At 55.5% G+C, this 23,366-nt stretch overlaps 8 protein-coding genes across 8 annotated transcripts; 5 read left to right on the top strand and 3 right to left on the bottom strand.

The window, feature by feature from the left end:
- Nucleotides 1-507: 507 nt before the first annotated feature.
- Nucleotides 508-1,160, bottom strand: BZA05DRAFT_417387 (uncharacterized protein; the record flags this gene model as incomplete). Its single annotated transcript, XM_051485458.1, has 4 exons — nucleotides 508-606; nucleotides 690-819; nucleotides 892-985; nucleotides 1,094-1,160. 4 exons carry the CDS (start codon nucleotides 1,158-1,160, stop codon nucleotides 508-510), a joined length of 390 nt encoding a protein of 129 aa, XP_051341340.1.
- A 672-nt stretch (nucleotides 1,161-1,832) lies between these two features.
- Nucleotides 1,833-2,769, bottom strand: BZA05DRAFT_443539 (uncharacterized protein; the record flags this gene model as incomplete). The annotated part of the gene is made up of 5 exons (XM_051486850.1): nucleotides 1,833-1,934; nucleotides 2,007-2,133; nucleotides 2,321-2,376; nucleotides 2,441-2,567; nucleotides 2,657-2,769. 5 exons carry the CDS (start codon nucleotides 2,767-2,769, stop codon nucleotides 1,833-1,835), a joined length of 525 nt encoding a protein of 174 aa, XP_051341341.1.
- A 2,547-nt stretch (nucleotides 2,770-5,316) lies between these two features.
- On the top strand, nucleotides 5,317-6,199 carry BZA05DRAFT_334427 (P-loop containing nucleoside triphosphate hydrolase protein; the record flags this gene model as incomplete). The annotated part of the gene is made up of 2 exons (XM_051480727.1): nucleotides 5,317-5,440; nucleotides 5,490-6,199. 2 exons carry the CDS (start codon nucleotides 5,317-5,319, stop codon nucleotides 6,197-6,199), a joined length of 834 nt encoding a protein of 277 aa, XP_051341342.1.
- Nucleotides 6,200-6,376: 177 nt separating this feature from the next.
- Nucleotides 6,377-8,749, bottom strand: BZA05DRAFT_334478 (WD40-repeat-containing domain protein; the record flags this gene model as incomplete). The annotated part of the gene is made up of 2 exons (XM_051480731.1): nucleotides 6,377-6,539; nucleotides 6,597-8,749. Coding segments are annotated over 2 exons (2,316 nt in total), but the record flags the coding sequence as incomplete, so codon positions are not given.
- Nucleotides 8,750-10,146: 1,397 nt separating this feature from the next.
- On the top strand, nucleotides 10,147-11,631 carry BZA05DRAFT_253091 (uncharacterized protein). Its single transcript, XM_051480042.1, has 4 exons — nucleotides 10,147-10,491; nucleotides 10,543-11,014; nucleotides 11,070-11,365; nucleotides 11,417-11,631. The coding sequence occupies exons 1-4, from the start codon at nucleotides 10,267-10,269 to the stop codon at nucleotides 11,549-11,551; spliced, it is 1,128 nt and encodes a 375-aa protein (XP_051341344.1). The 5' UTR covers nucleotides 10,147-10,266; the 3' UTR covers nucleotides 11,552-11,631.
- Nucleotides 11,632-12,967: 1,336 nt separating this feature from the next.
- Nucleotides 12,968-14,997, top strand: BZA05DRAFT_334549 (tyrosyl-DNA phosphodiesterase domain protein; the record flags this gene model as incomplete). Its single annotated transcript, XM_051480734.1, has 5 exons — nucleotides 12,968-13,765; nucleotides 13,819-14,103; nucleotides 14,156-14,563; nucleotides 14,612-14,709; nucleotides 14,760-14,997. The coding sequence occupies 5 exons, from the start codon at nucleotides 12,968-12,970 to the stop codon at nucleotides 14,995-14,997; spliced, it is 1,827 nt and encodes a 608-aa protein (XP_051341345.1).
- Nucleotides 14,998-15,247: 250 nt separating this feature from the next.
- On the top strand, nucleotides 15,248-16,471 carry BZA05DRAFT_417394 (uncharacterized protein; the record flags this gene model as incomplete). The annotated part of the gene is made up of 4 exons (XM_051485459.1): nucleotides 15,248-15,579; nucleotides 15,663-15,856; nucleotides 15,911-16,293; nucleotides 16,361-16,471. The coding sequence occupies 4 exons, from the start codon at nucleotides 15,248-15,250 to the stop codon at nucleotides 16,469-16,471; spliced, it is 1,020 nt and encodes a 339-aa protein (XP_051341346.1).
- A 4,015-nt stretch (nucleotides 16,472-20,486) lies between these two features.
- BZA05DRAFT_253170 (uncharacterized protein) lies at nucleotides 20,487-22,677 on the top strand. The gene is made up of 4 exons (XM_051480043.1): nucleotides 20,487-21,340; nucleotides 21,406-22,005; nucleotides 22,071-22,145; nucleotides 22,221-22,677. Exons 1-4 carry the CDS (start codon nucleotides 20,729-20,731, stop codon nucleotides 22,656-22,658), a joined length of 1,725 nt encoding a protein of 574 aa, XP_051341347.1. The 5' UTR covers nucleotides 20,487-20,728; the 3' UTR covers nucleotides 22,659-22,677.
- Nucleotides 22,678-23,366: the final 689 nt, after the last annotated feature.

The following is a 23,366-nucleotide window of genomic DNA, read 5'->3' on the forward strand; positions in this document are numbered from 1 at the left end:
AGGGGAGTCCATGGTTGAAGTTAAGATGCGGTACTGAGTGGTGGTGAAGAAACTGACCTCCAGTTTTTTTTTCTCAATTTTTATGCCATCCAAACAGGGTTACAGTTTTGTTTGCTCAGTTTCTCGAAAAAACTGATAGTCTTCGCTAAAACTGAGCGTATCCAAACATGCCCCAAGCACTCCGCCTTGTGTCAAGGACTGACCAGAAGTGTTGTCTTGCATTCGCCATGGGGGGTTTGGCGCTTTTTGTCGCCATTGCATGCGATCTTCCTCTCCGCTGTTTACCTATCTCCACTTGTGTTCGAGCCATAATATTTTTTCTCACGGTATGATAGGTACATAACGTCTTCAGGCTCAATCAGCTCGGAAATCGGTTCGATCGACACGTAGAATAAATAAATCTCGAATCCTGAATTATCCACTACCACTATTCATCAACTCGGCGAGTGACTAACCAGCAGCAACCTTTCCTCCCTGGCTATGTTCACCTGAATCTACCGCCCTCTACTACGCAGCAGCCTTGAAGGCCGCAGAAAGGAGATTCGCGTCCATAGGACACACCTTGATCTTCGTTTCCACGTCGGCCTTGGAGAAGTCGAGAGCGGACTTCAAACAATAGTTAGCACTCACAATCGCCACTGCGAGGAGAGGAGAGGGGAGGAGAAAATAGGAGAGGGGGGAGAGTTAACCTTGCAGCTGGTGGGCAAACACTCCTTCATCGCCGCAGCGAACTTCTCTCCCTTGCACTGATCACAGTTGGAGCCTTCCGTCAGGGCGCAGTTGGTCTCCCTTAGCTCCGATTCGAAGCAGTGCATCAGGCTGTAGCGTGGCGTTGAATGTCAGTGGGATCATCGGAGAGGGGTGAGGAGGAAGGGGAGGAGTGGTACGTACCATGGCACCATAGGAGGCAAGTCAAAGAAAATTTCGTTGGAAGCCCTGGTGAAAATGGGTTGCGCAGCATCCGCAGCAGAGTTCCGGGCCCATACTAATTTTATATGTACCGCTTTAATTTTATCATACATCCCGGAGGAAGCAGCGGCCATGGTAGAGTGCTGGGGCGATGCCAATCTTCTCTGTATCGATTCACGTTGACCATGCATCCCTAAGTACGCAGTGGTCAGGGTGGCGGCGAGGGCGACGATGATGAATTGGGGGAGCATGGTGATGGTTGGTGGTTCTTGGAAAAGAGGCTGTTGGGAGGTAAATGTAAAGGTGAGAGAGAATGTGAATGTGAGTTGCTGGATGAAGAATGAAAACGATGGGGAGCGGAGTGGGTTTTATGCGCAGCTTTCCGGCCAACGATGAAAATTCCGTATCCACAATCCATCGGCCTCGACTCTCCCACGCCGCCACTGCCACTGAAGTATATCTGGCGGTGACCTTGGGAGAGGTCGGCGAGGGGGGGAACGTGTCAAACTTTAGTCGCCCGGAGACGTCGGCACGAAGGTTTTGCGGTGGACTGTCGAGACCGAGTCTCGACGGCCGCGACGGAGTGTCGACGAGCACGGCGGCGAACCTTAGGTGGCGGCCAACTTCGGGCGGCACCTCAAGCGGAGAGCATAGCAATGGCATAGATCGGCTACTCGACTCGCCTTCCCCTCCGCTGGTTATCACCACCTATGTTCGAGCGATAGTGCTTTTTCACGGTATTTCTTAAAGTGCAATCGGCTCGGAAATTGGTTTGATTGACATGTAGAGCAAATACATCTTGAATCCCGATCCATCCACCATCTACCAATCCATCAACTCAGCGAATGACCAACCAGCAGCCATCCTTTCTCTCTGTAGCTTTTTCCACCTCTAGCTTTTTCCACCTCTAAATCTACCACCCTTTACCACATAGAAGCCTTGGCGTCCGCAGAAGGGACAGCAGTGTACTTGGCACATCCCTTGATGGCCATTTCCTCCGCAGTCTTGGCGACCTCGGGCTCGTCCTTTAAACGCCGCCAGTCAGCACTCACAATCAGCGCAGTGAGGAAAGGAGAGGGGAGGAGAGGATATCTAACCTTGCAGCTGGTGGGCACACACTCCTTCATCGCCGCCTTGAACTCCTCGTCATTGCACAGACAGCTGGGGCCTTCGGCCATGGTGCAGTTGGTCTCCTTGATCGCCGGGAGGAAGCAGTCCTTCAGGCTGTGGCGGGCGTGGTGTGTTAGTAGGTTATTGGCAAGGGAGGAGGAGGAGTGGTCCATGCCATTGCGGGATATGAGGAATGCCGGAGGGAGCTCCGGAGGGAGCCCCGGAGGGAGCCCCGGTAGGAGTCCCGGCGGAAGCGGTTTCCGTAACGGCCCTGGCGGCCACAGAAGGGGCAGTAGTGAACTTGGCACAACCCTTGATCGCCATTTCCTCAGCCTTCTTGACGACGTCGGGCGAGTCCTTCAAACACTAGTCAGCACTCACAATCGCCGCGGTGAAGAGAGGTGAAGAGAGGAGATCTAACCTTGCAGCTGGTGGGCACACACTCCTTCATCGACGCAGTGAACACTTCGTCATTGCACAGACAGCTGGGGCCTTCGGCCATGGTGCAGTTGGTCTCCTTGATAGCCGGGAGGAAGCAGTCCTTCAGACTGTGGCGTGGCGGGAAATGTCAGTGGTTCATCGGAGAGGGGTGAGGGCGAGGAGGAGGACGAGGAGGACCAGGAGGAGTGGTCCATACCATTGCGGGATTTGAGGGATGCCAGAGGGAGCCCCGGCGGGAGCCCCGACGGAAGAGGTCTGTGCAGCGGCCATGGTGGCGGCGAGGGCAACGATGATGAATTGGGGAAGCATGATGATGGTTAGTGGTTCTTGGAAAAGAGGCTGTTTAGAAGTGAAGGTGAGAGTGAATGTGAAGGTGAGAGTGAATGAAGGTGAGAGTGAATGTGAGTTGCTGGATGAAGATTGAAAACGATGGGGAATGGGGCGGGTTTTATGCGCTGCTTTGCGGCCGGTAATTCACTGTCGCGGGTACCAAATTCCCGACGATCGCACCGTGGGGATCTCCACAGCGGACGTGGACGTTGCCGGCGATCAAATGAAACTCATTACTAGCGAGACACTTAATCCGGTACGATATGAGCTGGCGATATTGTGTACTGTCGCTCGCTCGGAGGATCTCCACGTAATCAAAAGCTTCCAAGGAAAGCAATTCCGTGGTGATATACCGTGACCTGCATGGGCCTTAGCGGTGCCGGCATCGTCAATCTCCAACGCCCCTACCGTGGATCCCGTGTATAGCGGAAACAGGGCCGAGGCCATCACATCACCCACTCTACCCGGTACATATTGCGTATCGGATGCTTTCTCCTGACCCCCGCCCACCACCACTGCCCGGGCCGAATGAGACATGCCGAAACGTGTCGACAATCCGAGGCCGAAGCCGAGGCGATGTCAGATAAACGACGTACCTAGTAGTTAGCGGCTCGAGGGCCAGTGCCAGATAAACAACGGACGGAGAGTACACCACAGGCTTGGAGGTATAAACACACCGCCCTCCTCTGTATTTTTCTCACTTTTCATTCAAGCCACTCATTCACTCCTTCTCACTCCTTCTCGCTCAATCACTCAACAATCACTCACTCCTTCTCGATTACTCACTCACTCACTCACTCACAATGCTCTTCACATCCATCCTCACCGCGCTCTTCGCTGCCGTCGCCGTCACGGCGCTTCCCCACGAGGGACACGCATCATCCAGCGCCGCCACCCCGGTGTCCACCTCCGCCGCCGCCTCTGCGACCCCCGACCTCCCGGGGCTGTTCCCCCCGGGCACGCCCGAGATCCCCCCCTGGTAAGCCATCCCCCTCCCCCCTTCGCTACAGCCAACTAACGAGCCACAAGCGTGCTCAAGTGCTTCGCCCCGGCGGTCGAGGAGACCGGCTGTGACATCTCGAAGGGCCCCGTGTGCATCTGCAGCGATCCGGGGTTCCTGGCCTCTATGGCGGAGTGTGTTCCTAAGACCTGCACGGACGAGGGCATCGCGAAGATGTATGTCGAGATCAGTGACGAGGTGTGTGCCGCTGGAAACTGGGATTAGAGTGGCTGGCTGCTGGGGTTGGACGTGCTGTTTCGAGGAGTGGGGGAGGGAGGGGGGAAACGGAGGGGGTTCTTTATTTGGTTGGTTTTAGAGTCATGTATCATCATATTCGGGCCGGTCTCGGTCATGACAACTATTGTACACCATCTTATCTTGTTTCTTCCAAGCCTTACTAGAGTTCTCCGCGTTCTCGTGGAATAGCGAAGTAATAGTGACTGGCTGGTTGTGTTGTGATACCTATGGCATTCGTTACCGAGCCATAGTGAAGTAACGCAGTCACTCGATCCTCGCCATGTTCTGACACATCCCGCGGAGTGAATGGCCGGTGAATCTCATTCTCACCTTGAACGAGCACCGCCTGCTGGCGATGTTGCCCTCGAGCGGTCCGTAAGATTTCGCCAACTGAACACCCGTAATTATCAATTACAGTAGACGCTGGTTACGGATACGTTTTCATCTCTATCCGTTCTTCTATTGCTCCTCTTTCGTGATTCTAAGCTTCTTGGTGCTGTTCATTCACCTTCGAGTCCTTTTCACTCAATAGCACTCGCGCACTTCAACGGGGTTCTCTCACGTGGTACCACTCGCACCTTGTAATATCAAGAGCACTGGAGAACTACTAGGAAGCTGCAGAGGTGCTGGAAAGTTGTAGTCAGAGACTTGAGTACCTATTGATTCCCAATACTCATTCAAAATAATTCATAATCTCCGTACGTCAACAACGCAACGGCCTTCTCTAGACCAGTGTCAATGTTCCAAGTCTCACAACTTGGCTTCAGAATTGCAGACTGGATGCAGCATTTTAGAATAGCTATAGGCTTTTAGTGGCAGCTCCGAATGAGGGCTGAAGACCTTCCATAGTGCGATCATTACTCTGGTCGACTCGTAAAAATAATAAATACCAGATCAATAGTTGGAACGATGCCCGGGTGCACACTACTCCTCCGAAAATAAGTTAACTTCATCCTCCAGGATTTTTCTAATCCCAAGGCATCGGTTCGCATCGGGTCGGGCGTCGAGGGCTTTAACACACCAAGTTGTAGCTGAATCGGCGGATTAAGTTGGTGATCGGAAAGATCTACATTATATACCGGTACCACACATCGACGCTATAACCCAGTTCTACTCTACTTGTCTCGCACAAGACCTATCACGTGACTTGGTAACTCGTTAGTGGCAGTTTTATACACCTTGTATGCAGTTGTTATATACTCCCTCTCACCCCACCACCGTACACACCTACTGCACTACCACACTGCCACACCAACCGCACCGCCGTCCTATATACCACCGCCGCGACGATGAACCCCGAAGCCCCATCAATCAAAGTCTCGGGCCTGAACTACAACTTCCCCGATGGATCCAAAGCGCTGAGCCAAGTGAGCCTCGACCTACCTCCGGGGTCACGAACACTGTTGATCGGAGGTACCTTTTCCCTCCCCCCTCCTTCACCTCAAGTGCCAACAGCGTGTAGCCAACGGAGCCGGCAAGACAACTCTTCTCCGCCTTCTCTCGGGCAAGCGACTCGCGCCGACGTCAACGATCCTGATCGGGGGAGTGGACCCGTTCCTGCACGGGCTGGAAGGTGTGACGTACCTAGGGATGGAATGGGTATTGAATCCGATTGTCCGCAACGACATTCCCGTGCACGAGCTTTTGGCCTCCGTCGGCGGCCCGTTCTACCCCGCGCGCCGCGACCAGCTCGTCCGCATCCTCGATATCGACGTTAACTGGCGCATGCATGCCGTCTCGGACGGGGAGCGCCGCAGGGTACAGCTCGCTATGGGGCTACTACGCCCGTGGAGTATTCTCTTGCTCGATGAGGTCACCGTCGATCTAGATGTCCTAGCCAGGAATAGGTTTCTAAGGTTTTTGAAACAGGAGACCGAGGAGAGGGCGTGCACCGTTGTTTATGCCACTCATATACTCGAGACGGCGGGGGAGTGGGCAACGCATCTGGTGAGGGTCACAGGTGGCAGGGTTAAATATTATGGCGAGACAGAGGGGGTGATGGAGCAGGAGGCGAAGGCGATGGGAGTGCAGAGAGCGGGGTTGACGCTGCTGCAAGTGGTACTAAAGTGGTTGGAGGAGGATCTGGAGGAGCGAGGACCGCGAGGGGGGGTGAAGAGTGAGGCGGCTAGTTACTCGGACATGACGAAGGTGGAGTATGATATTGAGGTTTAGATGGAGGAGGATTGCATGGTTCTTTTCTTCATTCATCATGGCATCAGGCGGCGTAACGGTGTTCAACCCCGTTTTTGATATTGAGCTCTTGTTTTTATCAGATAGCATATGTACATGTACCGGTAGTTAACTGAGTATGTAAGTAGGTATATACTCACTTATTGAGGGGCAGGCGAGTCATGAGCTGGTGGCAGGGTCTATCACGTCCAAAGTCGGGACTTCCAACCTAAACCCATACACCCTAACACTGCCATCCTCACTCGCAACCGCCATCTCTCTCTCCCTTCCTTCTCCACCCGGCCTCCACTGAATCTTCGTGATCGCCTTATCGGGTGTAGTTCTACCATCATCGTCAGCTGCCCGCCATCTCTATCATCTGGGGCAAAAGTAGACATACCCAGGATCAAGCGCATGCGTCGAGTCCACAGTCTGCCACTCGTCCTTTCTCAAGGCCAGCACCGTGATAGCGCCATCGTCGAATCCGATTGCAGTCCAACACTCACGGCCCATAACCTCGGGGAGCACATCGACGGCAGTGATGGGAAGGTGAAATTTACACGTCGCCTTACACTCCCACTTTCCATCCGTCTGCGCCCAGACCTTGAGGGACTTGTCTCTACTAACGGTAATGAACGCGGAGCCATCGGGCAGCCAGGCACAGTCGTAGATGATGCGCGTGTGTGCTTTGTCCCTTCGCTCCGTGAGCGCCCATTGTTGCGTGTCTGGGTTGCGGGTGAAGACGCTCCAGGCGCGGTCGCGGCCAACACTGAGGATCTGCGAGCCGCAAGGGGAGAAGGAGATGTTTGTGACTGTCAGCGCGTGGGATTCCAATGGCGGCTTCACCTCGCGCCAGCTGTTGGCGCCGTCGTAGAGACGTATCACGGCGTGTTGCGCTGTGGACGCCTTGCATGCGGTTGCGATGAGGCTGGATGTCGGGGTGGACGCGAGTGCGGAAATTTCGTAGCCGTGCCCGTAGAGTTTTTCTACCTCAGGCCAGAGAGTGTGCCGTGCGAGGTCGTTCTCGAGAGGTGGAGTGTCGGTGGGCAGAGTGTGTTCGATGACTTTGGGTTCGTCGTCTTCGAGGTCTTCCGCTGGGACGTGGCCATCGTACATGGGTGCCGGTGTGGCCTCGTCGATGGGCTTGTTGGAGAGGCCGAGTACGGGGAGGCTGGCGGCATTCGGGAGGAGGTCTTTGTTCTGCGGTGAGGCGACGCCGCAGTGCGTTTCGAGGATGCTAGCGATGGCTTTCGGCTCGTCGAAGACGCGGAGAAGCTTTTCTTCGGCGCCGGAGACGAAGCGGTTGGAGCCTACTGATGTGATGCAGTTGATGTCGTAGCCGTGGATCTGCGGCCGCGAGAACTCGTGCCAGCTGTTGGTGCCATTCGCTGTCCACTGCGAGAATAGGCGTGTGGTTTGGTCGAGGGATGTGGAGAAAAGGTAGCTTCCATCCGGCGCCCAGGATATGGCCATTGCGGCCCTGGTGTGGCCTGAAACACCCACCGCGGGGTTCCACCGGTCAGCTGCAGCATCGTATCGCCAGATCCTCCAGGAGCCGTTCTTGGTCAGCGCCGCAACAGCTGTTCCATCTGGGCTCCAAAGACAAGTCCACAATCCACCGGCCGAGCCTGTGGCTGTAGAGGCACCCTTGAGGTCCGAGATCTCACCGAAACGGTGGACGGGTATCCAGATACCAGAGGACTCTTCGGGCGCCCACACGGAAACCGAGTTATCCGCGGAACAAGAGAGCAGTTGAAGGTCCTGCCGCGATTTGGCATTGGGGTTCCAGGCCGCGGTGTACACCCAGTCTTCATGACCCATAAGCAGCGCCTCGAAAGTGAGGGACCAGATTCCCAACGACGCATCCACACGCAGCATATGCGCCTTGTTCGAGAGACGAGTGCTCATTCCATAGGTCTTGCTCTCGCTGTCGGCGACAGCTGGGGGAAGTTCCTCGCCGGGATGGATTCGCCAGAGTCGGATGTACCTATCTTGAGAGGAGGACGCGAGCATAAGATCTGAGTCCTTCGAGTCGGGATCTTCATGGGTGAAGCTCAAAGCACGAACCCAGTTTTCGTGACCGGACAGAGTGGCCTGGTGCGTAAACTGTGAACCTAGAGACGGACAGACATAAACGGAGATGGTAGTCGTCGAGCCGGCAACGGCCAGTATCAGAGCGCCGTCCGAAGTAGGGAGGCCGGCGAGCGCAATAGCCAACGGATAAAACTTGGGCTTTGTAGGAAGCGACTGGACGTGGTTGACCGCGGTCTTGTCAGATGAAATGTCCAACGAAAAGACCGCAACCGTGCCATCCGCAGAAGCCGACGCAAACACCGTTGGATATTGCGCACATGTGGCAATATCGCTTATCGAGCCCGAATGAACGCCCTCGACGGTAGACACCAGCGTGAAGCGCGTGCCCGAACGACGCCAGACACGCACGGTCTTGTCGTTGGATCCAGAAAGAATGATCTCGTCATCGGCGGTCCGACCGGGGAGGAAACGGACGACGTTGACCTTGTCGGTGTGGCCCTTGAGTGTTGCGGAGATGCCACACAACGATGGATCCTACATCACCTACACGTTAACTTTGAGCTGTGAGAAAGAGAGAGAGGTGGCTGGCGACGAGGGCGGGGGAGGAGGAGCAACCAACGTCAGGATTCCACAGAGCAATACAACTTCCACCACCGAAAGCTAGAGTTCCGTTTGCCGACCAATCGGCTGCCGAGGGGTGTCGATTGCCGCCGATAGCGACAAAAGGTGTTTTGACGCCGTCCATTCCGACTTTGGTGTCCGATAGAATCTGAAGTTCGCGTTTTTGGTGGGGGAAGCATTGAGTAATGGTGGGGCAGATGTGACTGTATCTAATCTAATCTTTCCCATCGATCTTGGTTGCACCGCCATCATCACAAGCCGCGCGATGCTCGGTGTACCGCCACGCCCCTAATTTATCGCATTTCGGATGATTTGTTTCGCAACCTCCACCTGCATGCGTTTCAAATTTTGCAACAGGCATCTCCTGCCGAGAGAAAGTAGCAAATGCTTGTTTGTGTTCTTCCCTTCTCGGTCGGATCTGCCTCCTGCCGCGAGTCCTGCGCTATGTACGCGGCGGCGTGCCCGCTTCCCTTGAGAGTCCGGCCGCCCCGTGCTTCCGTTCTGGTGGACAGCTGTGATGATGAATCGACGCTGATCAGCGTACGTACTCGCACATCTTCCACTTTACTCCGCGCGCTTGGAAATAACATCAAGCCGTGGACAGGCAACGCTAACGTCTACGGCCGTGAATACATAGAGAACGGAAAGAGAGGCAGCAGCAAGGAGCTGTTGCGGCTTTCGTGGGCGAATTCATTTTCTTCATGCAGCTTACTGAAGCTAGGGATGGTGCGTGTGTAGTGTATTTATGTTCTTCTGGGGAGACGAACTCGAGATGTCCAGAAGAAGACCAAGAAGAAGAGGAAGGGGAATGGAGAATGCGCATCCTCATTTGCTGCAGGCTGCTAGATATTTCCATCCACTTGATTTGCTACATTCAATTTCAGCCCCTTTTTATCTCTCACAATCAAGATGTCGTCTTCCCCATCTTTTTCGGATGCCGATACTGCAGTTGTAACGTCTGTTCCCGTTGCTGGACGTACCCAAGATTACTCATGCACATAGTATTTTGCCTTTTATCTCCCGTCTCCTATCTATCTCGCCCCCCCTACACCGAGTGCCAACCCTCCTGCCCTCCCACCTCTTCAGCGACCTCTCGTCTTTTTTATATCTTCGAGTTTCCAATCCTCCTCACCCATCGCAGTACCATCACCCTCCCTTGTTCTGCATCTCGATAGCAGCGCTCTGTCATTCGTTTTTGGGGCTCATTCTCGCATCTCGGAATCACCGCCACACCCTGTAGCACTTAACTGGTCTACGCAACAATCAAAATTCAAACCTTCCCATCGAACCTTACCTTCTTCTCACCACCACCATCTCTCCACACACATCAACGACAAGCTTTCCTGCTTGCTTAAATTCACGCTGACCCCAATCTAATCCCAATCACAACCGCCCACCACAAATCACCGCTCAAGATGGCCGAGAAGGAGAAACAGGAGGACTACCGCGTCGAAATCGGCGATGACAAGCGACCATACTCTCCGGTGCGAGGGTCGACAACACAGGCGCCGTCACCCCCGGCTGGGCCTTCCGTGGCCATCATGAGTTACTGCGTTGCCAGTATTCTCATGACCCTGACGAACAAATATGTCTTGTCCGGCATCGATTTCAACCTGAACTTCATGTTGTTGGCTATCCAGGTGAGGCGCGGTATACCTCCGGTGAAAAAAACGCGTGCTAATCGTACGTAGAACATCATCTGTGTTGTCGCCATCCAGACCGGAAAGTCGATGGGAATGATCTCGTACCGGGATTTCAAGATGGACGAGGCGCGCAAATGGTTCCCCATCTCGCTGCTCCTGATTTCCATGATCTACACCGGCTCCAAGGCCATCCAGTTCTTGTCGGTCCCCGTCTACACCATCTTCAAGAACTTGACAATCATCCTCATCGCCTACGGTGAGGTCCTCTGGTTCGGCGGCTCGGTGTCGCGCATGACCCTCTTCTCTTTCGGATTGATGGTCTTGTCTTCCATCATCGCTGCCTGGGCCGATGTCAGTGCTGCCGTCAGCTCTTACGGCCACAGCTCCACCGAGACTGCCACCGCTCTGAGCACCCTCAACGCCGGTTACATCTGGATGTTGGTCAACTGCCTGTCGTCCGCCGCCTATGTCTTGGGCATGCGCAAGAGGATCAAGTTGACCGGCTTCAAGGACTTTGACAGTATGCCATTCCCCATACCGCGTGTCCTCCATTCCCAGATGCTGACTCTTCATAGCCATGTTCTACAACAACTTGCTCTCCATTCCGGTTATCATCTTGTGCTCGCTCTTCCTCGAGGACTGGTCGCAGGCCAACATCGACAGGAACTTCCCCCCGGCGCTGCGCTCTAACCTCATGATCGCCATCCTCTTCTCGGGTCTTTCCTCGGTGTTCATCTCCTACACCTCTGCGTGGTGTGTCCGTATCACGTCGTCGACTACCTACTCCATGGTTGGTGCGCTCAACAAGCTGCCCATCGCCCTTAGTGGATTGATATTCTTTGACGCGCCCGTCACTCTTCCTTCCGTCTCGGTAAGCTCTTTCCGTCTTGCCGGCTTATATTACCTCCTCTAACGTATCCAGGCTATCGGATTGGGCTTCGTCTCTGGTATCGTCTACGCGATGGCCAAGGTCAAGCAGCAGACCGTCAAGACCACCTCGCTCCCGCTCACGCAGAGCGCCAGCTCCGCCAGCATGCGCGACGGCTTCAAGGCCTAAATCTCAAGCCCATATCTCGGTGGTGGTCCTATTATAGATTTGCAAACGGACGAAACATGATATGAACTTGTTTTTCTTTTTTCCGGTTTTTTTTTACATAGACAATTGTTAGGGAGGAAACGGCGAATGGAGAAGGGGAGGGGGATGGAGGGAGCGGGGCTTAAGGAGGAATTCTGTGTAAAACATTTGATATATCTTTGTTTCTAGTTTTTGAGTACCGATTCATTCTTCTGACCAGTAATGGTGTGTGCGTGAGGGTAGGATAAGTAGGGAAGTACAGTAGGGACGCTTGTGAGCTCAAGTGGGTTGTGTGTAAAGACGAGGTTGGGCATGATCGATCCGTTCGATCTGTACTATACGGTGGACTGTGATCTTTCTTACGGGCCGCACCTCTGTATGATACTATCGTCCGGCCCGTCTGTTGTTTCGGACTGGATCTTACGGCCAAGAAAAGTTACCGGACTGAACGGTGCCATATATTCGTACGCTGGGTTCTTCTTGCAGTCAGCTCAAGCACAACAGCCCGACAATTGTCGAGAATACCGTAGTTCTGGTGGACTCGAAGCCATCGAAACTGATTTTACGAGTATTTGTTGTGGCGACTCCTAGCGGGTCTAATCCGCTCTTCCCTGCACAGCACCAGCAACCACCAACCGCGTAAAGAGCCCAAAACGCGTCTTCCTTTGACCTTTCATTCTGCCACCAACACCCTCCTTTCTGTCCGCGCACCATTCCCACCCCCCACTGCCCACCCCGCACCTCCCACCAATCTTCAGCCTCCAACACAAAAACACCATGTCACCACCCCAACCCCGCAGCTTCTCCTCGTCGTCAGACGGCGAAGCCGAAATCGAAACCCACCCGTCCACCGCATCCGACACGGGCTCCGACACCGCTTCTGACTCTTCGGCACATTTTGGCGGCGACCTGGTCCGCGTCCGCTCCCCGTCACCACCACCACCACCACTTCCTCCTCCTCCTCCTCCGGCACTAGCACCGGCACCAGCACCGGTAACGGCACAGCCACCCACGAGAAAACGAAAGCTTCGTCGCAAACTGGGCCCCGAGGTCGTTAATCTGCTTTCGGACGGCGAGGATAATGGCGATGATGAGCTGGTTCTTAAGTCGCCCGTGAGGGAGGGGGAGAGGGGGAGGGAGAGGGAGAGGGGCGGGACGAGGGGGGTAAAGCGGGAACGGGTTGTCGAGGTGGATGATGACGGGGATGTGATAATGGAGAAGGAGAAGGTGAAGAAGGTGAAGGTGAAGAAGGGGGGGCTCGCTGATGTGAGTGTGAGTGTGAGTGTGGAGATTGAGGCGGAGAGGACAGCACGCGGCCAGGACACCGGCGCGGCGGAGAAGGCGGAGAAGGCGGATACTTTCCTGTCGCCAATCCGCCCGCTGAATATGGAAACACCCATGCTGGAGATCGAGGATAGCGAGGATAACAGTGACAATATAATACTACGACCAACTTTCGCGACGTCTACACCGCCACGGAAGGAGAAGTCTGTCGTGGATGTGGGGACCCTGCGTGGGATGAACCGTAAGCAGATGGAGGCGGAGCGGTTGGCACGGAAGAAGGCGGCTGTGGCGCCAGGCCCGTTTTACGGGGGGACGAAAAGCGTCGGCGGGAATGAGTGGACGGTGGGGAGGATGGAGAGACCGGCGTGGAAGACTGGGTCTGGGGCTACGAGTTCAACGTCGAAGGTGACAACGCCCGAGCCAGCGAAGGTCAGCCCTTCAACCCGCCAGCTCAAGAAGGAAGATGCTCCGAAAGCACCAACATTGGCCAAGTCTCCGCTCAAGTACCCCCACGGCGTCGTCAAAAAGACTTTTAAACAGTTCTCGCCCCAAAAATCCGACGAAGTAAGGATTGAGGATGTTCTTGAGGTGGACACGCTACAGACTACGTTGCTCTCGGCGTTCCAGTGGGATTTTGAGTGGATCCTGAGTAAGCTCCCGGTCTGCAAGACGGTACTAGTAATGCAAGCCAAAGGTCCTGAGGAGCGCAAGATGAAGGAACGCCTGTTCGCAGAGATGGATCAGATCGAACTAGTGTTTCCATTCATGGATGGCCAGGTCAACTGTATGCACAGCAAGCTTATGCTGTTGTTTCATCGTGACAAGTTGGGGAGAGAGTGGTTAAGGGTTGTTGTTCCCTCAGCCAATCTGACAGATTATGATTGGGGGAGGTGTGAAGGGATCATGGAAAATGTTTGTGTTCTCTGGCCACTCATTGTGGGAAACCATTGCTGACGGGTGGTTAGATGGTGTTCATGATCGACCTGCCAAAGCTGGAGGAACCAATGCCGGAGCAGACATTCTTCCTGGATGAGCTGTTGCATTTCTGCGCCGCTCAGACAATCCCTTCGCATATCCTCACCGCCTTGCTTTACTACGACTTCAAGGAGACCGCGTCGATGGCGTTTGTCCACTCCATCGGCGGAAGTCATGGTGGTGATCTTTGGGAGAGAACAGGCTATTGTGGGCTGGGCAGGGCTGTCAAGACGCTGGGGTATCACTCGGGCGAGGGATTGGAGGTCGACTACGTGGTATGTATATCCTGGCAGTTCGAGGGAGTGCCAACTGAATGGAATCATCTAGACCTCGTCACTTGGCGCAGCAAAAGAAGATTTTCTCTCCAACATCTACCGCGCAGCGCAGGGCCACACTGGTATCAAAGAGCTCCAACGGCGCAACAAGACGCTCAAATCCGCTCCGCAAAAGAAAGGCGCCATCTCCTCCTTCTTTGGCAAGAAGTCCGAAGCGGAACAAGCAGACGAAACTACCGATGATGACGACAGTTTTAGTGAGGAAACGAACTGGAACAATATCCAGAAGCGGTTCCGCGTGTTCTTCCCCTCAAAGAATACCGTCGAGGAGAGCGAGGGCGGCGTTAATAACGGCGGCACCATCTGCTTCCAGAGGCAATGGTGGAATGCACCCACCTTTCCAAAGAATCTACTCATGGATTGCAAGAGCGTTAGGAAGGGGACATTGATGCATAATAAGGTTGGTACCAGCGTGATTTGCGGGAGGTGGCTTGGCTGACGGTTGTAGGTGCTATTTGCTCGCCCGTCGAAGCTACTGAACTCGAAACATGGAAAAATGGCAGCGTGGGCGTATGTGGGCTCTGCCAATCTGAGTGAAAGCGCCTGGTACGTCCAGTGTTTTCATCCTTCGTCTTCTGTTACTGACTTCCGGACAGGGGAAAACTGGTGGTGGACAGAGCCACGAAAGCTCCCAAGATCAACCTCAAGAACTGGGAATGCGGTGTTATCGTTCCCGTCTCGGCCAAGAACTTGGGCCCAACGCTGTCGGGCGTCACGCCGGAGTCGGGAACGCCAGCTTTCTCGGTGTTCCACGGCGTCGTGCCGGTGCCTATGGAGACGCCGGGTGAGCCGATGGGAAAAAATGTGCCGTGGTTCTTTATGGAGCAGATGTAGTCTACTCGTACTGTGGAACATCAGTTGCATTTTAGGTAATGGTCTGGGGAGTTTGCAGGTTGTTTTTGTATTTTTACTTTGGCCGTCTGGGCGCTATGTGTGTACCATAAATCCGTTGCCTGCCCAGCCAATCCGGTGAATCGCTTAAGCACCCATAGGGTCGCCGGCAACTACCGCTAGTAGCCTTACCCCACAAAATCCAAGCCCATTGGCATCCCAATAGATACATTCCCATCGCCAGCCAGCCAACATGCAACGGGCGACCACACCGCCCCCTCTCCCACCCAACCCGCAACTGCCCGCCTCCTGCGAGCCCCCCTCCCCCAGTCGGCCCACAAATTCGCAGGTATGGCTGATCTTTGGGGCCACGGGCCACCTCGGCCGCAGCATCTGCCGGGTCGCTCTCGCCCGCGGCGACCGCGTCTCCGCCGTCGGCCGCAACATCCCCGCCGAGGAGGCGAGCATGCACGGCTGGCACAAGCGCTGCCAGGGGCTCGTGTGCGATGTGCGCGAGCGCTCGTCGGTCGACACGGCGTTTGCGCAGGCTAGGGCGTTCTGGGGGGAAATCGATATCATCGTAAAGTCCGCACGCTCTGCTTCTTCTCTCTCTGGTTAGCGGGATGGGAGGGGGCTGATGGACGGCTGATGGGGCTGATGGTGGGCAGTTGCACCGGTTACGGCATCATAGGCGCCTGTGAGGACCAGGACGAACACGATATTCGTGCCCAGTTCGAAACTAACGTCACCGGCCTCGTCAATATCGTACAGGCTACCGTCCCCTACCTTCGCGAGCGCGGCGGCGGGAGGTATATTGTCTTCAGCTCGCTCCACGGACTGGTCTCCGTGCCCGGCCTCGGACGTACGTAGACATCCCTTCGCCAAGTCCTGTGCGGGTGACAGCTAACGCCCACAGCCTACTGCGCAACCAAATGGGCGGTCGAGGGGCTCACGGAGAGCCTGATGTACGAGCTGGACCCCTTCGGGATAACGGTGACATTAGTCGAGCCGGGCCCGTCACGACGCGACGAGCCAGACGAGAACATCAACGGCCCGTCGCCGATGTGGGGACACTTCCTGATGAAGCCTCCGACCGATGCGTACCGTGCCACCACCTCGCCCGCACAGCACGCAACTAGAATGGTCGACTGGCTCAGGTTTAGACAGCCCACGAGCGCGGTCAAAATCTCGAAAATGGTATGGGAGCTCGGGCATTGCAAGTACCCCCCGCTAAGGTTGCTCCTCGGGTCGCATGCCGTCGAGAGTATTAGGGATCGCCTGAGGAATACGATTGAGGAGGTGCGTTTTGGAACCCCTTGTGTCCTGGAGGTCCATGGGAGTCACGTACTGAGCATGCAACAAACAGATTGAGGACTGGCGGCATCTCAATAATCCCAACGAGCCTGCTGCTGCAGCCGCCACCAGCAGCACGACGGCAGCGGCGGCGGCGGCGGAGGACGACACAGCAGCGGGCTGACTAGGAGACCTGCGGAGGGGAGTGATACCACGTATAGTACATAATGAATTGATGGGGCGTTACTCTTTCCGTGCCGTGGATGCAGAGTACTCTATGTGTCGGGTTTCTGGCGGGATCCTCCGTGAGAAGTGGCTGCAGAAATTTTGGCCGTCGGCTAGATAGGTACACACCTAGTGGTGATGCGGAATGGGATGCTGAATGGGATGCAGAAGATGGTGTGGATGATGGTGTGGATGATACATACGCTCAGACCTACTCAGGTATGCTAGAAGTGATGAGTTTCGGATGTGGGATTCGGCCCTGGCGTGCAGATGGATGGATGGATGGATGGATGGATGGATGGATGGATGGATGGATGGATGTGGATGGATGTGGAGTGCGTGCGCGAGCGAGCGAGAGGGCGTGCAGCGCAGCGTTAGTGGTGTCAATAGCAGACCGGCTGCGCTTGGAAGGCTGCCGTTCGGCTGTTGGATAGGATGTCTCTTTTTAGGGGGAGGGGGGGAGTGGAGAACTGTGGGGTACTTACCAGATACTGGCAAAGACTGACGGGCGGACAGGTGGAGATGTCGAGACAGCACCTGTATTCCGTATGCACCATGTGTGAGATTGCCTGGCTCCAGCCGTTCCTTCTCCGTGTAGAGTACACGTACCGTGCAGACTCTGAAGAGCATCGAACGGGTACAGGCTGCACAGCTTGGCGGAGGCGCGGTGTCTCACCTGGATGGTTCACGTCCCTCTCGGGTCTTATCTGCCCAGAGTCCCAGACGATCTGTGCAAGAAGTAGGTGCCCTATATCTATCTGCATAAGTACATACTCAGCGCCGCCAACTAAATACCCAGGTACCCACCAGTAGCTGAGAAACCGAGTGACACGAGACAAGCTCGCTAGAATAGCCCGCGAGAATGCGGTTCGCCGCCCCCACTACCCACAGTGGCGGAATACGCACCGCATGCGTGTTGTCACGTCAAACATCTCCGCGGCGCACAGTGGGCTGAGAGCTAGCTGATGGCTATATATGGAATGGACTCTGGAGGGGAGTGAAGTGCCCTCAGATAACTACTGTGTATAATAGTTAGTAGATACCTATTCTACTTATGCTAACCACCTATTCTATCTAAGTATTCTACCTACATACCGCTGATAGGTTTCCTCTAATGCTCCAACTATGTACCAAGTCAATATATAGTAAGTAGTCAGTCCTCGTCAGTCCTTGTCAGTCCTCGTCAGTACTCGTCGGTCCTCGTCGGTCCTCGCCCATCCTCGCCCGTGCTGTCAGAGCTATTAAATACTACGTCATGCGCCGTGTCCAGACTCCAGACTCCGGAGCCTTGAAGCCTTGGAGTACGATGTGCGATGTGCATCGTGCATCGTCCAGTCGTAGTAGGACTAGACCAGTAACGAGTGTTCTACATAGTCCGTCCGTCCGTTCAGTCCGTCCGTTCAGTCCATCCGTCCTGGGCCTCTGACCGGACTGGACTAGACTGGACCGGACAGAACTCTATCTCGGCAGTCCGTCCAGGACCGGTGTTCGGACGGACTAGGTAGTCCAAAGAAAATCGAGGGCAGGACAGAATACAGCAGGCTGCAGTCGGCTGCAGTCTGCACCTAGGTAGTCCACGGAATCCACGGAATCCACGGAATATATGGACTGCAGTGGCTGGACTACTTTTAAGTACCTAGGCCGTCTAAAGGGCCGGACTGGACCAGATCTCGTCAAACACTGGACTAGACTGCCCTGGACTGGACTGAGCCAAGGTGTACGGGGTGCTCCTGTGCTCGTTCATTCGTTGGTTGGGAATTGCGGATCGAGGCGTGTGGTTACCGTCTACCTATATCGGGTCCTGGACGAGTCATCAATCGTGATGCACTACTCTACCCATGGCCTATAACTAGTAGTCTCAGTGGTCATTCCTACTCTACTGGTTAAGCAAGATACATACCCAAGTAATACTCTACCTACCAGTAGATAGAGTATCTCCGGGGCCTCGACTTACCTATTACCGTGGACATTCTTCATTCTACATTCTGCGTCCCGGATCGGGAGTTTGCTACCGTGGTCCGTATCCCGAAGTCGAGCATGTATGATGTAATTGCAAAGCCGCGACCACCACCGGCTGCGCTTAACTTTTAAGAAGCGCCAACCTCCATTGCATTGCACACCGTAGCGCGCACGACGGTCGACGACTCGACGGAGGACCGGTTCCGAGATTCCACGGCTACCCGAGAGTCCGAGACCTCGCTCGCCTGGGGCCGGGGACCCCTCCCCACAGCCCCTAGTTACGAGACTCAAAGACCGCACGGCCATCCTCCGGGAGTCCGGGGGGTTTCGCGTCGCTGCTACATACATATCACGCTCAGCCCTGGCGTATGTATCATGGTTCAGATGTACTAATAATACCTACATGATACCTGCGGTATTTACGGAGTTCCGACCGACCGACCGACCGAGTGTGCGGTTTACCATGTTTATGCTTAACCTGATCGATCCGAAATTCGAATGTCTGTCTGTCTGCCGCCCATGAGGGATTCTCGTGAAGGTGAAGGGTACGCAGTGGAAGTATGTAGTTCGAAGCCACAACCTTGGACCTTGGTTGGTACTCTACCGTGGTTGCTGCGCACCGCCCACTTCGGATGCCTGCTGCCGTGATCCACCCATGAATGATCCTCGTATATTGCTGCTGCCTGGCGGTAACTACTCTACTTACACCGATTCCCTGCCCCAAGCCATGCCATGCAGTGAGAGTAGAGTAATAACACTCTACAGTATGTACTCCATAGATGCATCCATCCAGCCACCCATCAGCAGCAGGAACAGAACCACTTCTGGCTCGCAAGGAGCACTGCGACAGGTGGGGCGCAGCGGTATACGGTACATACGGTACCGGTAGTGTTATAGAATGCGTGGTGAACTTCAGCCACACTGCGCCGGACCCGGCCCGATCTCCTGCAGTGGCTGGTCGATAGGTGGTCAGCGGTAGTTATAGTTGACGGGAGTAAGTAAGCACTTGAGGCCACACACGGTGACACACGCCGGCATAAAACCACGAGGCGGATCGGGGTGGGGGGGAAAACGAATATAGTTCCCACTGCATATCATACACACTCGCAAGGCCTGTACCAGCTGTATGTAGCAGGTTTTCCGCGAGGATCGGATCTCGGCTCTGATACATAGATAGCAGTATGTGGTACATACGGTAGTAGGTAGGGGGTAGGTAACCAGTTGGATACATACCACTGTGGATCCGGAGACCCACAGCGGAAACCATGGTCCATGGCCATCGATACTCCCTGCTCCAGGGCTCCACCCCGTGGAACACCCCGTGGAACACCCCGTGGAACACCTCGTGGAGAAGGTCAGTACGTACGGCTGGCGGCAGCACACATCGCATCGTATGCAGTGAATGCGGACTGGGACTGGGGAAGCGGTGGGATGCGGGGGGTGGGGGTATGTTGTTTGGGAGGGGGGGTAATGTGTGCAGATACGGAGAGCATGTAGAGTGGGTACCTTGACTGCTCTGCTGGGGGAGGGGGGGCACAGCCCTCAAGGATATACGTAGGTCGGTATATAGAGTGGAAGAGTGGGTGAGGACTTGCTTGGTTTAGTGTGTTTGTGAGTCCTGGTGGTTATGGTCCGTCCTTCCTGGTGCTGTGTCGGACCGTCCCCCACCCCTGTCCCTGCCCGCCCCCCTCCATGATGGATGGAGCGCAGTAAATAAACTCTTTCTACATATCGCCCTACCTCCGATTCAACCGAAGCGCCTCGTGCTTGCATGCAGGCACCGCACCACACCCCTACGGTATTCTGCACAAACTGCTCTGCTCTGCAATTGCCAGCCTTTCTAGAAGGCGATGAACCCTTTTGGCCCGCGAGTCGGCGGTGACTGTCCGCTCGGAGAGAGACCGACAGGGGTGCGGAGTTAACGACGGATGATATCGTGCTTTTATTTATACACGCCTTGCCCGCACCTCCATCCTCGAAAACCCCCTTCCCCGAGCGGAGGGTTACTTGCCTTCCGTCATCCCCACACCACCACCCCACCTGTCACTGCTACGGGACTTCAGCCCTACCCCTTCCCGCTTCCTTTCCGTATCTGGAAACAGTCTTGCCTTGCAGCTCTACGGTACTTCTCGGCATCTTCACTAAAACTTCACTGTGCAACCTAGAAGAGAACAATAAACAATACCAATAAACGCAGAGAAGAACAATACCAATACCAATAACCATCCCCCATACTGTCAATACAAAGACAACCACCATGGCAACTGTAGTCGGAGCGTCCGGAATACTCGACATCGTCTCATCCCTCCCGCTGGAGCTCGCCACATCGGTTCTGCTCTCGGTGGACCTCGAAGACCTAGTGGCCTGTTCGGCAGTCTGCCGGTCCTGGCGAAAACTCGCCCACCTCGAATACCTGTACGCACCGTACCTGCTTCGGAAATACAGCCTAGTGACGCACGGGCGCTCACCCATAGCCTCGTCGTCGTCGCCGGGCTCCTCGGTCCGATCCGAGCTCCTCGAGCGCTACCGCCGGCTCTCGGCGTCGTCGTACTTTTCGAGCTCCGAGACACTGCGGGATCTGGCGCTGCGCGATCTGCGCCTGCGGAAGCAGTGGATGAGTGGCGTGCCCACGAGGAAGATAAATCTCAACGCCGAGGGCGTGCAGGGTGCCCGGCTGCTGAGCGTGGTGGTCGACCCGGTGTGGGATCTGGTGATAACGGGTGACGCAAGTGGCGCAGTGGTGTTCTGGTGCACGAGGACTCGGAAGCCTGTCGATACGAAACATGTTCGCGGATCCGCGCGTGGTCCGGTACCGCCTGCGATCGCAACCATGGCCCTCGAGGGAGAGTATTTGGTCATCGGGGATTGCGTTTGTACTCCCTCCTCTCCCACCTCCACTGGACACGCCTAACGGTCCCGTCTTCTTTCTCACAGAAATCTCTCGTCCACATCCTGAAGCGCGACCACGCTACCCGCACCTTCGAGTACATCACCAGCTTTCCCGTAACCTCCGAGGTGTGTAGCATCCATCTGTCGGGGCACACCGTAATCACCGCCTGCGTGAACGGCGAAATCGACTTCCGCAGCGTCCTCTCGCCGTCCACCGTGCTCTTACAGATCTACACGCCGATCTTCCACCACCTCGGCCTACCAAACCGTAGCATCCACTACGCGCGGCCCTTCCTCTTCACGTCCTCTAAATGCGTCTCCCAGATCTACCCCAAGACCGTCGACCCCGACAACCGTCGGGAACTGTGGGAGTACTCTGAGAACGAACTGTTCATCAAGAACTACACCGTTTCCGAGAGCGCCGAGAACCAGGAGGGAAAGTGTATCCTCGCACCGTTCAGGGACACGGGCGAACTCCTGGTTGCCTGGCCCGATGCGAGCGTCTACTCCATCACCGGGTTCAAGGCGAGTGTCGTCGCCCTGCCGAAGAGCCACATTCTTGCGGAGCGGACACATCCGCGCGGCGTGCGCTCCATGGCCGCCGGAGACGGCGTGTTCGTCACGAGCTCGTACGAACAGGAAGGAGTGCGTTCTCCGCCCCCCCCTCCCCCCTCACTCGGAATCTGCCCCTAACACCACCAACAATATAGAAAATCTCAATCTTCACGCACGAAGGCCAGCGGCTACAAACCCTGTTGAGCGGCGAGAGCATCACGGGGCTAGCAGTACGCCCCCCTCCCCCCCCCTCCCCTCCCCTCCCCCTTCGCCCCCACTCACCTTTTCCCCCCTTCTTCTCGCAGATGGACCCCACCTTCTTCGTCTCGGTATCAAAAGACCGCGCCGTGGTACTGTGGGACTTTTCGCCTCCCACAGTGCCTCCCACAACACCACCGACGACGGCGATGCCGGAGAGCAGTGCCTGTGCCTATACAAGCCACAGTCCCGAACCCAGCGTGTTCTCGGATGTGGATGAGGAGGCTGATAGTGATGCTAATGCGTGCGAGAGCGAGACCCCGCCGTCGAGTCCCGAGAATAGCACCGGGTCGACGGAGGGGGCGGGGGCAGGGGCGGGGGCTGTCACTGGTAGGAGTGGGAGTGGGAAACGGAAGGTGGCGGGTGAGAATGAGGGCGGACATGGGGGGGATTCGGGGAGTGGAAGTGGAAGTGGGATTGGCAGTGGGAGTGGGAGTGCGGGGAGTGGGAGTGCGGGGAGTGCGGACAAGAGATGTAGGGTATGACAGTTGCGGTTCGGTGCGGTAAGGTTCGTTTACGTGGTTTATTTGGTTTTGTTTATCTGGCGAAACGGATGGTGGTTCTGGCCCAATCGATGTTGGGGGTTTGGCGGGGAGCCGGCGGGGAGCGGGGAGCGGGAGGAGGTACGAAACTGCGGCGGCGGGGGGGGGGGGGGGGGGGGGTAAGTGATCAGGTAGTAGGTACATATGAGGAGGGGTTTACCGTTTGGGTGTAATAACAAACACATTACATAGATCAAGATCGAGTCTAGATACTCGACTACGGACTCCGGGCTCCGGTACCGAGTTGTCGTAATAGTACATACGGCCGCCCCATCGACTACTAGGAGATGATGAATACGAACTCCGACGTCTCGACCATCTCGACCATCTCAAGGCTGTCGGAAGCAGCCCTAACTACAATGCAAGGTAGAGTACATAGCGGCCAGTCCGATACGAATCACGCCATCTCAAGACCCCATGCAGCCCTGTCCAGTGTCAGCCAGTCACAATATTAACTAGCATGATGTATCCCGCCGGCCCGAGCAGGGAAAGAGAGAGAGAGATCTTCAGTTTATTTCACATGCAGCCTATCTACATGGACTATGGCGAAGGCTCAAGAAGGGAGGGAGTTTCTGTTGCTATTGCCGGCTCTACTGTTGCCGGCTCATGCAATGATCAATCATGATCGAGCCCGCAGCGGAATTTCGGAAA

Source organism: Tricharina praecox (assembly GCF_024521635.1).
Source record: "Tricharina praecox strain CBS 144465 chromosome Unknown BZA05scaffold_7, whole genome shotgun sequence".
Classification (NCBI taxonomy): Eukaryota; Fungi; Ascomycota; class Pezizomycetes; order Pezizales; family Pyronemataceae; genus Tricharina; species Tricharina praecox.

Excerpts from the sequence above, each read along its gene's own strand:
- BZA05DRAFT_253091 (XM_051480042.1), top strand. The coding sequence starts at position 10,267 with ATGGCCGAGAAGGAGAAACAGGAGGACTACCGCGTCGAAATCGGCGAT. Across the intron at positions 10,492-10,542 it reads TCATGTTGTTGGCTATCCAG|AACATCATCTGTGTTGTCGC; the intron begins GTGAGGCGCGGT and ends AATCGTACGTAG. Across the intron at positions 11,366-11,416 it reads TCACTCTTCCTTCCGTCTCG|GCTATCGGATTGGGCTTCGT; the intron begins GTAAGCTCTTTC and ends TAACGTATCCAG.
- BZA05DRAFT_253170 (XM_051480043.1), top strand. The coding sequence starts at position 20,729 with ATGGCAACTGTAGTCGGAGCGTCCGGAATACTCGACATCGTCTCATCC. Across the intron at positions 21,341-21,405 it reads ATTTGGTCATCGGGGATTGC|AAATCTCTCGTCCACATCCT; the intron begins GTTTGTACTCCC and ends TCTTTCTCACAG. Across the intron at positions 22,146-22,220 it reads AGAGCATCACGGGGCTAGCA|ATGGACCCCACCTTCTTCGT; the intron begins GTACGCCCCCCT and ends TTCTTCTCGCAG.